General features: G+C 41.7%; 1 protein-coding gene across 6 annotated transcripts in view; it reads right to left on the bottom strand.

Annotated features, from left to right (window-relative positions):
• DNAH9 (dynein axonemal heavy chain 9) overlaps positions 1 to 22,659 on the bottom strand; it is a 330,190-nt gene that overhangs the window by 132,221 nt on the left and 175,310 nt on the right. For all 6 annotated transcript variants that reach the window (XM_053297116.1, XM_053297118.1, XM_053297119.1 and 3 more), the window contains 8 exons: positions 21,752 to 21,854; positions 20,830 to 21,069; positions 15,486 to 15,647; positions 14,540 to 14,736; positions 10,701 to 10,863; positions 9,579 to 9,702; positions 2,885 to 3,027; positions 1,930 to 2,091 (listed from right to left, as the gene is read on the bottom strand). In XM_053297116.1, coding sequence (XP_053153091.1) covers positions 1,930 to 2,091; positions 2,885 to 3,027; positions 9,579 to 9,702; positions 10,701 to 10,863; positions 14,540 to 14,736; positions 15,486 to 15,647; positions 20,830 to 21,069; positions 21,752 to 21,854 — 1,294 coding nt within the window. The remainder of the gene's footprint in view (positions 1 to 1,929; positions 2,092 to 2,884; positions 3,028 to 9,578; positions 9,703 to 10,700; positions 10,864 to 14,539; positions 14,737 to 15,485; positions 15,648 to 20,829; positions 21,070 to 21,751; positions 21,855 to 22,659) is intronic.

The following is a 22,659-nucleotide window of genomic DNA, read 5'->3' as shown; positions in this document are numbered from 1 at the left end:
TTGTAGAGAGCCCCTACCATTGCAGAAGAATACTGGGGGTGGTAGTGTGAAATGACCCCTCCCTTCCCTGCAAGCCCCGCAAACTGACTCCAGTCCTAGGTGGCGCACAAACATCCACTTCCCTCTGATGCCCTCTAATATTCCCAGAGGTGGAGGGCAGCATGCATGTGCTGGCCTTGCCCAGGGCTTAACTGCGCTGGCTGAATGAAGTCAGTGGAGCTTCCTGCCCTCAGCCAAAAAAAGAAGCGGCAAGTCCCTCCCTACACTGGTCAACTTGGGGATGAAGGAAGGCAGAGTTATCTCTCCCCCTCCAAAGAGACTGCAAGGGGAGGAAGGCAGAATAGGTTCAGAGGTTGAGACCTTTTAGCATGTTGCTTCTGAGCCTCCTCCTCTCCAGTGGTCTCCTCCTCCCTTCACCTCCAAAATGACTCTGGGGAGGAAGGAGGACAGAAGTTGCTAAGAGTTTGGGGTGGGGGGCAGTGTTTTGAAGGGACAGTAGGGTTATTAGAAAAAGAGATTCTGCTAATTAAACTTATACCTTCCATGTCACACAACTAGAAAAACATATCCATTAAAATGCATAGCAGTGTGACTGAGCAAAAGACATGGTGTACAAAATCTAAATTCAGACATTAAACTTTGTGGAAAATAGCCAACTCAAAAGAAAGCCGTTCCTGCTTCCAGGAATAATTAATACAAGAAAAGAATGCAGTGCAGTAAGGCAAACACATTCATTGTAATGGGACTTAACTATGTGTTGGATTGGTCCAAAGCTCACCTACTTCCGATCTCTCATGAACCCTAAATGCAAGCATTCACAACCTTGCACATCATTTTTTACAGCAGTTTATGGATGGATGCACACACACACAAGGCCCCTGGGAGGGTTCTCATTTCCTGGACGCACTGCTACGGTTGAGAAACAATAGGTGGTGTCTCCAATCAGTTGCTCATGGGGTCCATTTCCCTTTGTTCTGATCTGGTTTGATCATAAAATGCAGCACAAGCTCCCTGTCCAAAGCTAATGATGTGAACCCTGGGAGGAGTTGTAATGTACAGTGCAGATGACTTGTACTCTCATTAGAGCAGATTCCATCAAGAAACAATGGTGAACAAATCCTGCATGTTTCTGAATTACAGCCCATCGGAAATGGAACATTACTGCAGAGGGTGGGTTCTGGCACTGCTGTACAAGCTGTGAAAATCCTTCTGCGGTTTGGAGAGTTGCAAGAAACAATGGTGAACAAATCCTGCATGTTTCTGAATTACAGCCCATCGGAAATGGAACATTACTGCAGAGGGTGGGTTCTGGCACTGCTGTACAAGCTGTGAAAATCCTTCTGCGGTTTGGAGAGTTGCAAGACCAATTACAGCCTGACACCACAAATCCAGTGTGAGGAATTCAGAAGCCTGTCACTGGTTACACTCTTTATCAAAAACATGCCAGAAATGTGTTGAGGAGAGTGTTGCCATAAAGCATCAGGAACTGCAAAGGAAGCTTCACAGTCTGGCAGCTGTCCACACATTCACCTGAATGTGCACCCCAGTAGAATGTGCGTTCTACTAAACATGTGAACACACCCTAACAACTGACCCAGAACTTATGGCCTCAGGTGTTGACGTGCTGTGCGAACACCAGTTCCTACACATTCAAGGGGCTCGAGTGTGAAAGCACCTGAGGAGGTATTTTGACATATTGACCTCATCTCACATATGGAGTCAACAATCCAGCCTGGCAGATGAAGAAAGTACACCAACAGGACAGTGCCAAATTTGTCAAAACAAAGTGAGGGGCTGCTCAAATGCAGTGGCTCCTCAGCACACGTACACACAGCCAAAGAGACACCCTCTGCGCCACACATCTGTGACAAAACAAACAGTTTTCCAACATGTGAAGAAAAATGTGTGAAGCAGCCCTTAAGCTGTTACCTCAATGTTTTCCGTCCCTTGCAAAAAGCGCAGGCTGACCGACTCCAGAGCCTCTTGAGGCCATGCGTGAAACCAATCTATTGCTGTACAGTTCACAATGGCTGGGAACTTCCGACTGCGAATCCTCAGCTTGTTTCCCACAGGGGAAAAGCAAAGAGCAACCTGAGGAAAGGGGAAATGGGCAATGAGGAATGAGGAAAGCCCGACAAAAGGCTGGGGACGTATGACTTAACCTAATGGTTTGAAAGCCATGCTAGAAACAGACTGATAAAGCTCTCCAAAAAGGCATGACAGAATTGCAGCACAGAAAACAGCAGGCACTTTCCACGCAATCCTCCTTTTTCTTTCTCTTTTTTAATAAGTGTGCAGTTTTTACCCATGTGCTGTGCAGTATCTGGACATCTTCTCTCAAAGCAGCATTTCTACTGCAAGGATATAGCATTTTCTTAGCACTCAAACGGCTGTGAAAATACTTAAGAGGAAATGTTTAATAAAATGATTTTAAAAAGCCTGCCATCAGAAATAGCTCTCAGAAGCATAAGACACTTTACATTTCCACACACAATCCAGGGTCAAACGAAAAAATACATTAAAAGTGGTGGACCCCATACTTGGGATTCCCCACATCTTTTTCTTTATGTGACTGGGACTGTAGAACAGAGGCAGGGGACTTAAATCCTTTTATTATGCTATTTGTCTGCTGAAAAATCCCGCTTGAAGCTGCTACCTGCCACAACTTCTAGGAGTAACTTTTAATGGAAAAATGAAATGACCATGGTTGAATTATCCTTCCTCTGTGTCATAGTCTTGTTCTGGATCAGGAACCTATGGCTGCTTTTGCTTAAAAAGATGTGGCAGATCCAAAACATGGGATTTGATGATGCATTTAACCTATCATCTTGTTTGGCCCTGACAATGTAAGCAAATTATTGTATCTTGCCAATCAGAGACTTACCTTGAGCTGCCTTCTAACACGATCAATGAAGAATTTCCAACAGGCCTCCCTGGTATCCATCAGTCCTTGGGCTTTTACCTCATTCCTCATATTACTGATGATATTTTCAACTTCATCATCAGGGAGAAGATCAGGAATTTCTCCTAGAAAAAAAGGATATAACTTCAGTGCTGTGATAATTATCACATGACTTCAAGATAAAGTCAAGATACCATGTCAAGATACCATGACTTCAAGATAAAGCTGCACATCTGCATAAGGCTATTAAGTGGCAACAGGGGAAATTTCAGAGTGAACAACTCTAATTCTTTGCATTTCCATGGGACTCTTGCTAAGCCCACAAAGACCAGCCTTGTACCTGATGTCACATTCTGCCTGGGTTGAGGCTTTGCAGTCTGCTTTTGAGTTTCCAGACCCTGACAAACCCATCGTGTGACATTTGCTCTTCTTACAACAAGAAGGGTATAACCTGTCAAACCAAGCCTTGCCTCAGTTTCAAGGTCTCTGTGGTCCTGCATGATTTTTGTCTGGTCTTTCCGGCTTTACTTCCCTGATCTTTGACTCTGCTCCTGACCTCCAGTTTACCACTTGAACCCTGGCTTCTGGTTTGTCTACCCAACTTGACCCTGGACTCAAGTCCTGACCTCTCACTTACCATGTGATCCTTGGCTTCTAACTATCTGGCCGATTTGACCTTTGGCTCTGCCTACAGCTTGCTTCACAATCCTGGTCAGACCACCTGGTTCCCAACTCCTAGCTTTGACTCCTGCCCCTTGATTCCTGATTGCCTGCCAGATCCTCCCAGGCCTAACCTCAGACTCTGAGCCACTTCAAGGAAGCCCTGCTGCTGATCTACTGCAAGTACCCAATAAGATAGAAAGGCATAAGATAGAAAGCAAATGGAGGCTGCTGGCACCTCTCAGGCAAAGACATCAAAGGAGGAAACACAGAAGCATCAGTGTGGCACAATGAAAGTACAATGGGGTAGGAAGTGCCTTTTGTCAGTGTCCCAGATCACTGATGTGATAACTTTCTCTCAGCCAAGGCAGAAGCAATGGCAACAAAACAGCACCAACACCAAATACTGCTAAATTATGGGCACAACATGATGCTATCCATGAAACATCATGAATATAATGATGAATATAATATAATAATGGATGGTATAATAAAAAATATATAAAACACTTTTAAAAATTATTAAAATCAATGGGTGGACCTATTTCCTTGAACATCCACGTATTTAATGCTACCATCATGCAGGAACACCATGTGAAATTTCAGAGCTTTCTGTCCAGCCATTCAGGAGTTATTAATCTTTTTGAGTTTCATTTATCCCTATGGGGAAATTATAATTGATGTTGGAAATTTGGACATGGCTCCCCCTAGCAGTGGAGCATGTTCATTGCACACATTTGCTCAGTTGTAGATCTGCCTCTGATACAAACAGCCAGCAGAGCATGATTCCAGAAGCAGGTCTTGAATATATCCAGGATACCTACTACCAAATGTCTTCTATAACTCTCAAAAGACATATTTCAAGAATCCAGAAAAGGGTTGTTCGTGTGTGTGTGTGTGTGTGTGTGTGTGTGTACGCACGCGCACGAGAACATGCACAACACAAGAGGGGGTATGAATGAATGAGTGAATGAAACTGCTTCCTGACAATTACTTCCTGACAATTACTGCTTCCTGACAAATTATTATTTCTTGTTTACACAGTCAGACAGGTGTTATTGACTGGTTTGTTTTATCCAGACATCGAGTCCTTCCCAAGGACCTGGGATGGCTGAATTTTATTGTCATTTGTTATAGATATATCATCTCAGAATATAGGCTGTTCCCAGTAAAGTTGCTTTTTGTAATTGGCTGATGGTGATTTCTGTGGCCCCTATGGTATTGAGGTGCTCTTCAAGTGGTTTTGGAACTGCAGCTAGGGTGCCAATTACCACTGGGATTATTTTGGTCTTTTTCTGCCACAGCCTTTCAATTTCAATTTGTAGATTTTTGTATTTTGTGATTTTTTCTATTTCTTTTTCTTCTATTCTGCTATCCCCTGGTATTGCTATGTCGATTATTTTGACTTGTTTTTCCTTCTTCTCGACTACAGTTATATCTGGTGTATTGTGTGGCAGATGTTTGTCTTTTTGTAGTCGGAAGTCCCATAATATTTTTACATCTTCATTTTCTTCAACTTTTTCAATTTTATGGTCCCACCAATTTTTGGCTACAGGTAGCTTGTATTTTTTGCAGATGTTCCAGTGTATCATCCCTGCTACTTTGTCATGCCTTTGTTTGTAGTCAGTCTGTGCGATCTTTTTACAACAGCTGATTAGGTGGTCCACGGTTTCATCTGCTTCTTTACAAAGGCGGCACTTGCTGTTTGTGGTGGATTTTTCTACTTTTGCTCGATGGATTTTTTGACTTTTGCTCGGTGGATTTTTCGACTTTTATTATTATTTATTTACACAGTCAGACAGGTGTTATTGACTGGTTTGTTTTATCCAAACATCGAGTCCTTCCCAAGGACCTGGGACGGCTGAATTTTATCATCAATACTGTTGGTTATTATAGATATCGTCGCAAAATATAGGCTGTTCCCAGTAAAGCTGCTTTTTGTAATTGGCTGATGGTGATTTCTGTGGCCTCTATGGTGTTGAGGTGCTCTTCAAGGTCTTTTGGGACTGCACCCAGGGCGCCAATTACCACTGGGATTATTTTGGTCTTCTTCTGCCACAGCCTTTCAATTTCAATTTGTAGATCTTTGTATTTGGTGATTTTTTCTATTTCTTTTTCTTCTATTCTGCTATACCCTGGTATTGCTATGTCGATTACTTTAACTTGTTTTTCTTTCTTCTCCACTACAGTTATATCTGGTGTACTGTGTGGCAGATGTTTGTCTGTTTGTAGTCGGAAGTCCCATAATATTTTTACATCTTCATTTTCTTCAACTTTTTCAATTTTATGGTCCAACCAATTTTTGGCTACAGGTAGCTTGTATTTTTTGCAGATGTTCCAGTGTATCATCCCTGCTACTTTGCCATGCCTTTGTTTGTAGTCAGTCTGTGCGATCTTCTTACAACAGCTGATCAGGTGGTCCACAGTTTCATCTTCTTCTTTACAAAGGCGGCACTTGCTGTTTGTTGTGGATTTTTCGACTTCTGTTCTTATTGCATTTGTTCTTAGTGCCTGTTCTTGTGCAGCCAGTATTAAACCCTCTGTTTCTTTCTTCAAGTTGCCATTCTTAAGCCATTGCCAGGTCTTGGTGATGTCTGATTTTCCAGTTATATTGTGCAAATATTGACCATGCAGGGGCTTATTTCTCCATTTTTCGGCTCGGTTCTTGACTTGTTCTTTCTTGTAGGCCTGCTTTGTTTCATTGGTGTTGAATAGTTTCTCGTTCTTGACCATTTGAAGTGCATCTTCTTCACTGTCCTTGATATATTCTTCAAGGCCTCTTTTCTCCTCCTCTACTGTTTGATGGACTTGCAGCATTCCTCTTCCACCTGAGCTGCGCGGGAGGTATAGCCTATCTACATCACTGCGGGGGTGCAGAGCATGATTGATGGTCATTATTTTCCTGGTCTTACGATCTAGTGTCTCTAGCTCTGCCTGGGTCCAGTCTATTATTCCTGCAGTGTATCTGATAACAGGTATAGCCCAGGTGTTTATGGCTTGTATGGTGTTCCCGCCATTGAGTTTAGACTTGAGGATTTTTCTTACTCTCCTGATGTACAGTGGTCCCTCTACTTACGAAATTAATCCGTTCCGAATGCACATTTGTAAGTCGAAAAGTTCATAAGTCGAAAAGCGGTTTCCCATAGGAATGCATTGGGAACGGATTAATGCGTTCCGGAGCCTAGAAAAAAGACCCAGACCCCCAGTAAGGCTTGCAAACTGCACAGGAACATTTCTTTTCAAGAATAAACAGGCAGTAAACAGGCAGGCAAGTCAAGGAAACCGCATGTAAAATTCGTAAGTCAAGGAAACCGCATGTAAAATTCGTAAGTCGAGGAAACCCCATCTAAAAATTTGTAAGTCGAAAAAACCGCATCTAAAACCGGATCTAAAACTGCCGTTTGTAACTCGAAAAATACTTATGTCAAGTAGTTTGTAAATCGAGGGACCACTGTATTCACTTCCAATTTTTCTTTTAACTTCAGTGTGTGCAATGTTATCAGCCTGGAGAATGCCCAAGTATTTGTAAGGTTCTTTCTCTTCCAGGTTCTTGATCTTGCTTCCATTGGGCAGTTCTATTACTTCTGTTTTTGTTATTTTTCCTCTTTTCATTATTAATGCAGCACACTTGTCTAGTCCAAACTCCATTGCTATATCGCTACTGAATATACGGACAGTGTTTAGCAGTGATTCGATTTCTGACTGGGACTTTCCATACAACTTCAGATCGTCCATGTACAGCAGATGGTTGATTTTACTGGATGTTTTAGATGTTTGGTATCTGAGGCCTGTTTTGTTTAGTATTTGTGAAAGTGGGGTCATGGCGATTACAAACAATAGAGGGGATAGTGAGTCCCCTTGGAAAATGCCTCTTCTAATGCTAACCTGTCCAAGTGCCTCGCCATTGATTGTTAACTGTGTACTCCACCTGCTCATTGCTTTTTTAATAAATATCTGAATGTTTTTGCTGACACCAGTTGTTTCTAAACATTTTAGTATCCATGTGTGAGGCAATGAATCGAAGGCTTTCTTGTAGTCAATCCATGCAACACTTAGATTGGTTTTTCTTCTCTTGCAATTTTCTAAAATCATTTTGTCAATCAGCAGCTGGTCTTTTGTGCCTCTGGTGTTCGGGCAATTTCCTTTCTGTTCAACTGGAAGCTGTTTGTTAGTTAATAAGTGTTGCATCACTTCATCTGCTATTATTCCAGTTAATAATTTGAACATGGTTGGCAGGCAGGTTATCGGTCTATAATTACTTGGAACTGCACCTTTTGCTGGGTCTTTCATGATGAGATGAGTTTTCCCAGTTGTTAGCCATTGTTCAATATCACCGCCTTTCATAATGTGATTGAACTGTTTTGATAGTTGTTTATGAAGGCTTGTTAGGTGTTTAAGCCAAAAGCCATGCAGTTCATCGTCGCCTGGCGCAGTCCAATTTTTAATTTTCTTTGCTCTTTCACTTATTAATTCTAGTGTTATTATTAGATCTTGCATTTGTTGGTTACATTTTTTGACCTCTTTCATCCAGCCTGCTTTTTTATTATAATCTATTGGATTGTCCCATAATTTCCCCCAGAATTGCACTGTTTCTTCTTTATTTGGTGTTTCTACGTTTCTTGCAGTTTCTCCTTCTATGCTTTAGTAGAAACGTCTCTGATTCGACTGGAATTAGAGATTCTGCCTGTGTTGTGTAATTCTGGCTTCATATCTGCTAATCTTCTTTGACACTGCTGTTATTTGCTGCTTTATTATTTCCAGGACTTCTCTAATTTTCCTTGAATCTAGGTGGTATTTTTGGATTAGATACTGTTTGGTGTCTTCATTCTTCAGCTTCTTGTCTTTCATATCTTTCAATTTACTAGCATATGATCTAAGCCTGGAGATTTTATTTTCTAATCTAATCTTCCATTTACGTGATGTACTGCTTTCTTTTTTGACAGGTCCACTGATCTTATATCCGAGCTCATGTGTTGTTATTGTTGCTGCACTGTACATTAGTTGATTTGTTTCTTGCAAATTATTGGTTGTTATTTCTGCAAGTGCAGCATTGACATCTTTTAATGCCTGAGAAAGTTGTTTTTTGGCAACTGTTTTTAGAGCTGGAAGTCGAACCCTGGTGGTTGTTTGGTTCATGTGGTCAGTTATTTTTTGCTTTAGTTCTTTTTGCTTTTCTGTTAAACAGCATTTGGGTTTTTGAGGTGAAGGCAAAGGGGAGGTTGCCTGGTTTTGATTTTGAAACAGTTCAGCAAGAGTGGCATCCTCAATTTCCAACACCTCCTCCACCTGCGCCTGAGCAACTTCTTCAATTGGTGATAATTCTTCTTCCATATCTTGAGCCTGTGTTGCTCTTTGCAGTTCTTCCAGCTCAACTCCTGTGAATACTTTATTTCTTATTATGAATTTTCTCTGGTCTGCTAGCCTTTGTTCTGTTATTTCTGTATCTGGATGCTTCTCTTTCCAAATTTGGTACATTCTTTTTAAATAACCTCTTCTAGTTGGACTAGACGTGTAATAGCAGATCATTATTTCCTTGTTGGCATTTTTCATATATTTTTTTCAGTTAAGCGACGTTTCTTCCAGTAACTTTGCTGTCTCCAGCCCTGGTTGCTCAACTGAAGATCCTGAGTCCTGTTGCCCACTTGCCACCAGATGTCCAGGGACTATAGCATCTGGTGCAGTCCTTGTTGACCCGGGCGACGACCGATCCGGTATAGATTTATTAAAGTTACATCTCACCATATTGTTGATGGGAGAGGCACTCTTTGTCTGGCTCCTCTGGTGAGACCTGTCCAGTATGGTTGGAACTCTGGCATAGCTCTCACCTTCATCAGAGCACACAAGCCCCACAACCACGCCAAGGTAGTGCCTCACTGGGGGATGATGATGATGATGATGATTAAATGTGGGCACTTGAGAACAGGGCTGAGACTACAAATATGAGCGAATCTGTTGTATATATGCACTCTGATTTGCTCCTGTATACATATGGAACCAAAATGGTTGAGATACATACCTGAAGCAAGCAAGTCATTTACCAGTACTAAAAACCTCTCATCAGCCACTTGAGCATCTGTCATCAGAAATACAGTACCCACATTCTTCACTCCTGCTGTAATATACTGTGCTGCTAGGTCTGCCTGTAGGTGAAAGAAAAGGCAAAGCATGTTTATTTTTAAGCATCCAATTTTGGGTCATCTTCCATGAGAAAAGAAGATTCCAGCCATGTTGACAGCTAAATCCAGAATCTCCACCAAACATAGTGGTATTGCCACATAGTCATGTATTTCTAATCAAATTTATCCTCCTATCATTTATTCTTGTACACACAACAGCACATGGGACCATATGAAGGAAAAATATAAAATACATAGCCCAGGTTATAATACACCAAGGAGCATAATACCAAAAGTGAACATTATAGTCTGAGTCATATTAGCCTTTAAAGGCTCTTTATGAAACTTCTTTGATTGGAGGATCACTAATTACAAAGAGAGGTTGATTTTTTCCCCTGAATATTTTTACACACTCCTCTATAACCTCAAATATTCTAAGTAAAGGAACTTCTAATTAAATTCAACTATGGTTTGTTTTGCCATTCCATGATGAATTCCCTTTGACTGGCCTTTCACAGAGCAGATCCACAAGGGCTTGTGGCTATCACCTTGAGACAGCAACATCTCAGAATGCATGTGGGGCACAGTTTGCTTGAAAGCATTAAAAGCTTTCTGCTTGTAATGAGCTTCTGGACTAGACTTATCTCTGTTAGCTTTCCATGGACCAGGAGACTCTGACTTGAACACTTTCAAACAAGCAGCCTCTCCCATTCCATGTGCCTTCCAAGGTGGTGCAGGTTTATGGAAGATGGGCCTCATGTACCGCTCTGCAGCCTTGGCTGAGCTCTTATTATTTTGGTCTTTGCCATTGTTAAATTGTGGATATTAACATCTCCAAGTATGGATCTTTGAAAAATCTAAGAAAGCATTAACTAATGAGTTTTAATGCAAGTAAATTATTTTTCTTGTACATCATAACCATAACACATTAACATTTACTGTGAATTTTTTATTACAAGCATGATCTGGAAGACAAGGACGTTTGATTTCTTTTCTTATCCCCACCTTTACGAGCTTCTCACCTTCAGGTCAGGAATTCCATAGCCTTTCCTCAAGGTGATCTGGAAAACCTCCAGTGAGCTAATGAAAGCTGCCAATCTTGTTAAGCTCTGCTTACCACTTCCTCCCACACCAACCAACAGTGCATTTCCTCTGGGAGATTCTAGGATACGGTTGATCCGACAACTAAATGGAAAGGGACGCAGTAAGATTTTATTTCCCCCTCTGTGGTACATTTCAGAATATAGCAATGGAGTAACCTGTTAAATTCAGATCTGGGTGAAAAACCTCAACCCATTATGTCACCTGAATAGAAACATGGTAATCCACACCAACATCGTAGTATTCGGAGTCCTCTTTCATCACTCTTTTCTCTTAAATAAAGTTCATGTCAGGGTAGTGCACGAAACAGATTTTGTGTTCTGCTTTGAGCTCAAAACAAATGGCCAAAATGTTTAATCAAAACAACCAGTCCAACCAGTTGTTTTGACAGAATAAACTGGAAATGCTTCGAGTGTTTCGGCCCTAGAGAACAATGGGGAAACTCTAAACACCCCATTGTTCCCCATCGGTAGCTCCTAGGGACACCAACGCAAAGTGGGTTGTGTTGTAGGGTGTGATGGGTGCTACCTACCACCCAACCCACTAAATAGAAGGGCAAGCACACTGTTTTAAACACATTCTTAACTTTTCCCCCAAACCCCCATAGGATCCTATGGGGGGTTGGGGGGAAAATTACAAATTTGTTAAAAATTGCCCGCTTGCCCATTTCTTTTGTGGGTTGGATGGTAGGTAGCACCCATCATGTCCTACCACACAACCCACTCTGGTGTCCCTAGGAGCTACCAATGGGGAACAAAGAGATGTTTTGCGTGTCAACCAAGAAGAAAAAAGATCGCAAGCCAATCAGAAGCCAGTGCCAGAAAACCAATCAGCAAAGGGGAAACAGGCCTCTAAAATAGCACGTGAAATGTCAAAATGTTTCGCTTGAAATGGGGTTGTTCTTCTCCAAGCTCGAAACAGGCCCTTTACTTAGAGGGTGTCCTGTTTGGAGCTTGAAACACTCAAAGTGGCCCATTCTGTACATCCATAGTTCATATGCTAATTTTAACTATACACGTCAGTCTTTGCCACATGTCTAACATGGGCCAAACGTAATTCTGCTTCCTTGGAAACTACTGAAAATATTATAAAGATCTACATAAGCTGGTATATCTAATCAACGTTATATGTTGCCAATGCCTCATTTCAGATATCCTGTGCAGTCTATAACATACTGAACATACTTTCAGACATTAACTTATGTCCAGTTGCAGGCAAATGGCCATTCATCAAATTGGCACCTCTAGCACATCACTGACAATTCAAAAAGGTTTGTGTGTGCTGGACCCTCTATCTGGTTCCTGCCTATTAATTATTTACTTTATTTATTTATTACACGTTAATAATCCAAAGGCTCTGAGTGGTGTAAAACAGAACAAAAGCTAACAAACAATCATTTAACAGCATTCTAAGATGGCAACTGAGGGTAAGGTATAAACAGTTTAGGTGTACGATTCTGCATGATGGAATGGGGGAGTTATGCTTCTTCATAGATTTGGGGTTGGCCTACTCTAATGGTGCACTCTGGGTGTGATGCGAGTTATGCAGCTCATTATGGCATTGGGAGACTTTGCTTTATCCTCCATTTTTCTTGTCTCACAGTCACTATGATCCCCAGATATATAGCAGATGTACCAGATCACCAAGAAATCATTCCATCCGTTCATTTGATTACACTTTCAAGCAGCACATGGCACCACTGATGTCTGACTGCCTGCATACAGTGTAATTTGTTACTCTCGGAGCAACAAACAATTCTCATCAAGGAAAGGGCTCAAAAAAACATTAGCAGTTAGCAAAGACGGAGCTGAACTTTTAAGCTAAGTGATTCAGCTATTAAACCTATTTCATTTCTTGTGTGTCTAACATTTACTTCATTCATACTAACAGTGAAAGAGATATTTATTCATTCAAACCATTTACAAACCACCTAACTGGCAAGGCACTCAGGGCTGAATTTATGTAAACCAATACGCAAAAAACAAGACAATAGAACTAACACAAACAATAAAACCAAATACCATTGAACAGCTCATGTTTGCAGGAGAAGAATGAAAATAAGATACAAGACTATACAGATGCTTTTTTTAAAAAAGAGTGTTATATTAAAGCCTGCATAAATAAAAAATAAGCAGTTGATCTTGAAAACTTTGCAGGGATAGGTTTAGATGGATATCCTTAAGCAAAGAATGCCAGAAGATTGGAGCTGCCATTGAAATGGCCTTGCACTGGATTCACATGGCAGTCTAAACAAATAAACAAAAAGCAACTTTAATCATGAAGGAGCTATAAGCAGGCTCCAATCTCCGCATATCTTAAACCGACAGGCAAACTCATATGAAGCACCTTTCCGGATCTAGGATAAACGTAAGGGGAGGGCCAACTCACATGATCCCCTTCGCAGGGGTTTCCAGTCTGAGTTTTTCAGTCTGGGGAGATTTTTGTCTGCTTCCATCAAATACAGTATGTGCACAGGTCATACAAGACTGCCTTCAGCCATTAACTTATAAGCAAAAGTTGCTGCTAGCACGCAGGATATAATGTGATGAGTTCATCCAAAAAAACATCCAAAAAACCCCACAAAACACCTTATTTTACCCTGGTTGAAAGACAGACCCCCCAACATAGTTGTGTGAATCATCTTAATCACAGCTTTGCGCTCTTCACAGGAGAACAAGGACCCTTCACCCTGGTTTTGAAGCCATGCTGCAATGTGAAAGAGCAGAGCAGGCCTGGTACCTGACTAATATGTAAAGGGTATATAAGGGAGAAACTGACAGATGAAATGCCTTCCTTTTACAAGCCATGGACACAAAGTTACTGTGGGTACTTGCTTTTGTGCACTGAACACCAGATTCTAGTACAGCCTGGTCTGCACAAAACCAGTGAAGATAAAATGCTCGCTGGTAACCAAAGGGAATAAAAGCACTGTGGCATGAGACAGTACTATGATTGTATTAAACATCAAGGCCCTCTGGTGCGGGAAATGAAAGGATGCTGCACTCCCCAGAACACAAAGGAACAGCAGCAAGAGCTAAGGATTGCATGCATTGTTCACTTTTGTGACAGTGATTGAATTTGTTGCCTGGAGTTGCAAAAACAGTTAGACTGCCCCTCCTGCTCCTTTCTAATGAAAAAGTATCATTTTGTAACAGCTTGGGGTGGGGTGGCATTTTTTAAAGACTTGCTTCTCAGGCAACTAAAACAAAGCCCATTTACTGCTGAAAAGTAGTCACCACATTTTGGAAGAGGCCACATTTGGGAATACATATTTACACACCTACAAAACCCTCCTCTTACCTAATATATTACAAATAAGTGCCTGCTTCTCAGTCTGTTGTTTATACAATGTGACCTGCATAAAGCCCAAGGGATAGAGGCAAACAACAATGCAAATTTCATTGGTCCTTAATCAGGCAGACATATTTACAGACGTGAATTGATAATTCTTTTGAGTCTCCACAAATCCACTTCCTACAAAGGCCTTTCTCTGAAGGACCCAAAGGATTTTGCAAGAACTGATGAACAAGACTAATGTTGCCCCACAAGTTAAGAACCCTTCATTTTACAGCAGGAACATGAGAAACAATAAATTTAGTATCCTTTGCTCAGACAGATAACTCAGGGACTGCTTTTAAATACTCTGGTCATTCATTGCTCCCTCATCTTGAGGTGGGATTGCAGACACACACACAGAACCCAACCCCAAGGAAGACAAAGTTCAGCTCACAAGCCTTCCAAAACACAATATTACCCTTACACATGGCACATGGCATCTTCAAACAGCACTAGGCTCATGGCAGCGTTGACTTCATTGTAGTTCTCCAAGGCTTCCACTAGGATCTGGTTCAAGGATTCCCAGCTCTGAACAGGCATGTACTTGGGCTCTCCTACCCCTTTGGCAAAATGGCAAAACATGTTCAACTTCCTAGTCTGCTCCAGGGTCTCCTCTATTTCCTAATGAAGAAGAACAAAAGTGAAACACAATGTTCCATTTGAAACCCATCCAAACTCAGCAAAAGAACAAAATGCCCAGCAGTTACCAGGCAGTGCCATCTCCTGGTTTAAATGCCCATGTTCCTTCTCTGCAATCCCTTCCAGACAAGTACAGACTTTAACCCCACATCTGTAGAGACATGCCTATGTCTATGCATGCAGCTCATCATTTTACTTCTAAAAATGTCTTTGTAACAAGCCTTGTGTTAATTTAACCCAGGCATCCCCAAACTGCGGCCCTCCAGATGTTGCTGAACTACAACTTCCAGCATACCCAGCCACAAAAAATTGTGTCTAAGGATGCTGGGAGTTGTAGTTCAGCAACATCTGGAGGGCCGCAGTTTGGGGATGCCTGATTTAACCCATGCGCATGCACACACACAGACACCCCCCACAACATCTTAGGTACCCCGAACAAAAAAAGTATTCCCATAGTGGAGGAGTAAGCATATCAGTCACAATGATCATGTAACATAAGATGCAGGAACTCAGCATAGATGGCTGTACACAGAGAGAGCTGAATCAACTGCTCAATCTTTTCCCACTTTGAGAGAAATAAATTATACAATTCAGGCCTGTGAGCATAAAGATGGAATAACCACATCACACATTATGCTAGGAGCATGGTGTAGGAGGTGCATCTGTTCTTTCAGCACGGGAAGAAGATTTTTCACTCAGAAAAGCAAATGACCTGGGCCTATGTCACTTACATCATAAAACTTCTTCACAGTCTCCATTTGCATTTTATCAAAGAGGACAAAATCTTTCTCATCAACCATCTTATCTCGGTAAACACGGTTGGATTCATGCAAATACAGCTTTACTAAGTCCTGTGGAATCTTCAAACATTCAGGGGTTGAAAACAGAATACCCTGAAAAGAGAGAGATGCAGGTGACATTCAGGTTGCTTGTGTGTGGACACATTCACAGGTCGAACTGTACAACTAAGATGTGAATTTGTAGCAATGTCAATTTATTCTAGTCTTGATTTGCACGGTAATGACTACCTTGAAATGTCTTCAGGCTGTATTCAGCGGATGCTCATCTGCTCATTAAAAAACAGTTGCACAAGATGCATCTCGCAAAAGGTACATACACCTTTTATTCATACCTCAACTTTTTTTCCACCTGTTTCCCAAAGGGAAAAAGCCTTATGAGATCTGTGTGTCTGTGTACCTCTTTTATGCTTACAGTCCGATAAAAATCAAACTTACAGTACATGGAAGGAGTTCCTAGGGCAGGGATAGGCAATCTTGGCTCTCTAGCTTTTGTTGAACTACAGCTCCCACAATCCCCAGCCACAATAAATTATGACTAGGGATGATGGGAGTTATAGTTCAACAATAGCTGAAGAGCCAAGGTTGCCTACCCCTGTCCTAGGGGACCTCACTGAAGGTTTTGTTTACTTTGATGAAACAACTAGGGATGTGCATGAATTGCAGATCGCAGCACAATTCAAAACACAACCCCAGAACCTTTAAAGCAGAGGAGAGCAGGTGCATACCTCCTCCGCCGCCACTCGCTCCCCCCCGCCCCCAGCTATCACCATGCACTTGCATCTTGCACGATACTGGCACACAAAAGCAGCTGAGGAGAGAACCACTGGCAAGTGGTGATAGCTGGGTTGGAGCACCGGCTATACAGGAAGTGGTGGTGAGTGGCAGAGGAGCAGATATGCACCTGTTCTCCTCTGTTTTAAAGGTGCTGGGGATGTGTTTCGAATCATGCTGTGAATCGCGGTTAGCACACATCCCTAGAAACAACAAGGCAGCCATTCACATTTTTAGCATTACCCCCTTATAATCCATGTGTTTATAGTCCAATACAAACCAAACTTACAATACATGAGAGGGGGTCCTAGGGCGAACTGACGAGTTACAGAGTCCTCAGAAACCTTCTTTTGTGTTGCAAGGAGCACTTCCAGGGGGAGAGAGGATTGACAAAGATCACCCTATTGTGCACACAGCTTGACTCTGAATTACTAAACACTTCAGAGGCACTTTGCGTACTGTGCCTCCACACCATTAATGAGGATTTCATACAATTATTATCATCGTTGTCCTACTTACACTTTATTACAGTCATAGACCAGAACAACATCATCAACAACATCAACATCATCATAGTCCTGGACTTGCTTAAGAAACATTCTCTGTTCTCCTGCCCACACCACCTTTACTCATGCTTTGTAAACCCATGTTGAGTCTGTAGAGTGAGCTTGCTCATTGCAGTCCTTGTCCCGCCTTGGTTTAGGCTAAGAAAAGAATGTGTGTGCCTTGTGTTTGGCTTGCACTTAATCTCACAATTAGAATTGCTGGAGCAAGCGTTTCAAATTTAGTCAGACACAGGAGGCTGCCTTATGTCAGACCACTGGTCCATCTGATTCAATACGGTCTGCAGACTAGTGACTGGTACTGGTTCCCCAGGGTTTCAGACAGGGGTCCTAGTGACTACCTGGAGATGTCAGAGATTGAACCCAGGACCTTCTAGATGCTAAGCAGGTACTCTACCACTGAGCTACCCTCCCCTGGTGGGAAAGATATTTATTAATTTGCAACCAGATCTTCATCTTGGGGCAACTGAAAGGACCGAGGTACTTCCAATTGCACCTTACAATTTCTGAATAAATCATTGGAATTAAGAAATAAAAGTTTATTATTTTAAATTAATGTCATCTCTAGCTATCATTAGTGGACTTAGTTACAACTGACCTCTCTTTGAAAGAGACACTTTCCTGTGCAGTTTTAAAGGGTGTTTTGTAAACATGCCCCAGTAACCTGACAATCATTATTATTTCCTCAAGAGATCTGCCATATTAAAGTAAATTTATTTGTTTGGGTGTTCTTTTTTTTCTTTTTTCTAAGTGATCACCCATTCTGATTCCCAAGGTGTTTTTCCTCACACAACTAAATGGTAGGAATGTGATTGAACTAGAGTGCAGGAGAGTCTATTTTGTGTCAGGTAATGGTGTGGCCTGCATTTTAGCAGCATGTTGCTAGAAGTTAAATCAAATCATGGCAAGGAGGTTACTTACTAAACATACTTAACTGCAGCTTTAGGCCACTGCCCTTAATCCTGTGCCAAATTATTCATTCAATAATTTTATTGAAATCAAAGGTCATATCTCTGCAAAACGTACGATAGCCCTGCACCCATTTTTGAAGTGGACTTAATAGAATAACATCCTTCTTCTCTTCCTGAAGGCTTAGGCCTTTGAAATGGGATGTCTTCTTCTCCCCAATATGACCTGGCTCTTCTTTGTGGGAACAACATTGCCCCTTTTCATTTTATTCCCATTTGCAGCTTGCCCTTAGAGCAAGGAACTGGATTTGCTGCTGAGCCTTAGCTGAAATACAAAATCAGTCACTTGAGGGCCAACTAATCCTTGTCTCAGGTACGGTACACACTCCAGATAAATCCGTATGATGACATATCTTTCACACAGACCTTGGATGGGAGGCCTGTCCTTGCTTACAGGTAACCCTCTAGTCCTAAAGGCTACTCACCAGCAACAACAAACTAGAGAGACACAAACACAGGGACTAGACCCTGCACAAATCCCAATGCCAACTCTGTCCCCATATCTACTCAGGCAATACCATTACAGAACCATTAATAATGTCAGCTATACTATCGGGACCTCATTCACTTGCTCATTCTTCAACATGATATATATTGTTATTTGCCAACAGTGCCCTTCTACTGTCTTCACAGGACAAACGGATCTGTTTCTATGGAGAAAAAAATAAACAGACACAAAGCTGCCATCACATTTCATTACTGGGATTTATCCCTCTAAGAAAGTACTTCTTCCAAGAGAGTATAATTAAAAGTAGGGAATTCCAAGCCACAAGATGTGGTGATGACCACTAGCCTTGAGAGTTGTAAGTGTCATGAACCTGGCCCTGCAGCCACATTTCTCAGGAGTGGATGAGGAGAGCCCAGGGGATGAGGCACCAGAGTAGACACCAGATCCCTTGGAGTCACCACCTCCATCACACCCAGAAGATACTTGCCAATATCCTCTGAATCTGAGCACTCCCTTGACCCTCTGTAGAGGAGTCACATACATACCCCTACAGTAGGAGCCTACATCTGAGAAATAGGTCCCAGCCTTTTTAAAGCCTCTGCAGTCTCTGGAAGAGAGGGGAGAAGTCTAAGCCTGGAGCCTTGGGTCTGCACCAAATAAGTCCCGAGTGAGCTGTTGCTGAAGCAACTTGGTTGTGGAAGTGTTCTGCCTAGTTCCTGTGCCTGCTCTTGAATTCCTAGCTTCTGACACCCTGCTTGCTTGACTTTGCCTTTTGCCTACTCCTGATAGATTGGCTTCTGACCCACTGCTTGCATGATCTTCATCTTGACTGAACTGACGGACTGATTCCTGACCATTGGCTTGTCCTTACAGAGGGCTGCCTGATGCACCTGCCCATCCCAGGTATGGTAGGAATTAGACAAACCCATGGAAGACAAGTCTGTCAATAAGTGACTACTAATCTTAATGGCTTTATGCTACTTCCAGGTTCAGAGACAGGATGCCTCTGAATACTAGGTGCAGGGGAACAAGGGCAGGAGAGGGATATTCATATCTCTGTTTTTGGGCTTCCCAGAGGCAACTGGTTAGTCCCTGTTAGAAACAGAATGCTGGACTAGATGCATTCATTTGGTCTGATTCAGCAGTGCTCTTCTTGTATTCTTATGAGCAGCACCAGATCCAGAAATACCCCTAAGCTGCAGAATCTGTTCTTACAAGGGAAGTATAAGCTTGCTGTCTGGGAAGCCAGACAGCAAGCTTGTAATATGAGGGCATAATGAATGAATGTATAGGACAGATCACAAAGGAAATTCTGCTTACTCATCTTGGCATGGGCACTGATGAAACAACAGAGGTGCAAAAAGTACTGTGGAGTGACTGTGGAGTGCTTCAATTTGCATACATTTTGTGTAAAACATCCTGAAATTAAGAACACGTCAGACAAGTAGAAAATAGCAATTGTAAGTGCAATCCTCAAGTATCCTTGACTTATTCAAAACCTTTAAATACTGAACCACTTGATTTCCTGACTAGGATTAAAAGGGATGTTAAAGGGCTGCTACTACTAACATTTCTGCATTTGCATCAACATGGGAGGTTAAAAGGAGTTTCTGCCAGTTAGACACTTTCTGGTGTCTAACACTGAACAAATTACAAAATGGAAAATTATAGCCTCAAACCAATTTTAGCATTATCTTTTTGCCAGCATCAAAATGAGAGGCATTTAATGCAACTACGTGGAAAGACAATCAGAACTCTGAGTGTCTTGTGGCACAAACATATTTATTGCTGATTATTTTTAAAACCTTCTCCTTTGCCATCTCTGTGGCACAACAACTGTGCAGATGGATAGACTACAAAATCTAAAGCATTTTCAGAAAAAGAACAAACAAATGATCTCAAGGATTAAGGAAATTACAGGGCCGAGTAGATGGAATAAATCCATCTGGAATAAATGAGTAGATGGAATAAATCCATAAGTAGATGGTGATATATATTCAAGTAGATGGAATAAATCCATAAATCCAGGGCACTCTTCCCCTTTACATAATTGGGTATAGTGACAAAACCCACTTCTTTCCAGTTAACAAGTGCCTGCTAGGGCTTCTTCTTGCTTTATAGATGTGGGAAGTTTCCATCTGACCATCATGCATCTCTGTAGCAATGCGTATCTTGCAGCCCATTCTCCTATTCATGCCACAATTAATTAACATCTACAAAAGGTGCAAAGGATGATCTATATATGCCAAGATATATTCGGTTTAGGGGCAGCTGCCCAGTTCTCCATCATTAACAGGAGAAACCTGCCCCAGTACAGAAACATCAAGAAAGAATGTTGGTCTCTATTCTGGTGGACAGTGCATTCTCTAATTTGCTTGCCATTCTGTAGACTGACACTTGGAAGAAAAATTATCTTAAACAGCCAGTATCACTCCCTTCAATTTCAAAGCCGGATCAAGCTAAGAGAACACACACACACCCCCACTGGAACAAATGGTGAGCCCCTAAACAGAGATGCTACTTACTTGAAAGACATTGGAGAAATCCCTTAGGTTGAAGTTGTAATGAAATTTGATAGCTGTTGGCAGGAATGTTGCTGCCACTTTCAGGTGCAAAGCAAGAGCCAGATTTATTAACTGCTGTGAAGACTTCTGCAAAGCCCCAGAGAAGTTCCCCCGCTTCAGGTGCTGTGTTAGAATGGTGCTGTAAATGGTGGACAAAGCATCTGACCCAGGAAACGAGAGGGCAAACACGCTGAAGTGGCGCTGCATGAAGAAACACACAACATAGACTCACAGGCATTGTGTGTGAAAAAATAAGACAAGTTTGAATGAAATTACTTTCATTTGTGCAACTTTTTCCTAGAAATAACAAATCTCAGAGTTTTCATGTGCCTATCTCCAAAGGTTTTTTAAAAAATCATCAGTTACACAGAGGAACTTACAGACAGCAGTCCAAATCAATACTAGTAAATCTAGTTAAAGAAAGCACAGATGAGATGGTGATGCATGTTACATGTGAATGTCCAATACCAGGATTTAGAGGACTGTTTAACATTCCACAACCCCATATATACCTCATTCTTCATAATTCCTGAGTGCTGGACACTAGAAAATGTGTCTACCCAGAAAATATTTTATTAACTAGACAATTTAAAATTAACTGCTGCTCACCAGGAACCTGTATACAAACCACACGCACACACACCCCAAAACCCATGCTCCTTTCCTATCAATGGGAGATGTGTTGTGTAATCAAGGATTTGACTATCAGGCAAAGCTTTGAGGAGATCTATGTTGGAAGGCATATCTCCTAATGTAGGAGGAGTTGAGAAAGAGAAGAATAACAGAAGCCAGTCAACAAGGAACAATACTGCTCAGAGTTCCACCAGAGTGCTGCTCCCAAAGTTAGTATGAAACCTTCTCCTAGGCAGGGAACAAGAAATACCTGCAAGCGCGGGTTGATAGTGAAGCTTCCTGCTGTGGGATTCATGCAAGACACGTACTGCACATTCATGATTTCCTTCAGGGACAGCTTGCTTCTGTCATACCTTTACCAGAAGAAAAAAAGAATGCATCATCCTAATCACAGCCTATTAGTGACAAACAAACAGCAGTGTGCCTGCTGGACATTGCCAAGTCTCAAGCAACATGCCTGGTGGGACCTGGGCACCTGCTGTATCCCAGCTGTTTTCAATTAATATTTCAGCACAGACTGCACAATTTGGGGGATTCACATATGTTTGTGTAACACCTAGCACAATAGGGGCTCGATCTCAAGTAGAGCATCACATTTCCATGATGGCATCTACACATAATGGTCTAGAGAGTCTTGGCTAAGTCCTACTATGACCTCTCCAAGATTCATGTTCATCACTGATGGTGCTGAAACTCTAAAAGCTGTTAACTTCACAGTGCCCCACAATTCTTCCCTTGTAACCATGCACAGACGTCACAAAGGAATGGAGAGCCTGTATAACTTCCCAGGGATTTTCTCCTGGGAACAGAGATGAAGCAAGTAGCAACTGGGACAAAAGGCTTAACCTGCCCAGTGGCTCACTGAGGAGGGAGTTTCTCTCTCATGGTCAAATCTAGATGAAGAGGCCAAAAAAAAAAAAAGGCAGAACATTTGCTACCTCGCTGACTGGAGCCATTTCTTCATGATATCTGAAGCTTTTAACTGAGATCTTTGCAAAGAAAAGGCATCAGAGATAATACTTGTCCATGTCTGATCTATGTCAAAGATCGTAACAATGCATTATAATAGTTAATACCATCATCAGTTTGGCTTTAATGAGCTTCACGTTATCATTTTAAACATTTTAATTTTTTAATTTTTTTATTGTGAACTGCCCT

This window comes from Hemicordylus capensis, chromosome 2, assembly GCF_027244095.1.
Source record: "Hemicordylus capensis ecotype Gifberg chromosome 2, rHemCap1.1.pri, whole genome shotgun sequence".
In the NCBI taxonomy this organism is placed as follows: domain Eukaryota; kingdom Metazoa; phylum Chordata; class Lepidosauria; order Squamata; family Cordylidae; genus Hemicordylus; species Hemicordylus capensis.
Note: the sequence above shows the minus strand (reverse complement) of the source record. Positions and strands in the feature narration are given on the sequence as shown.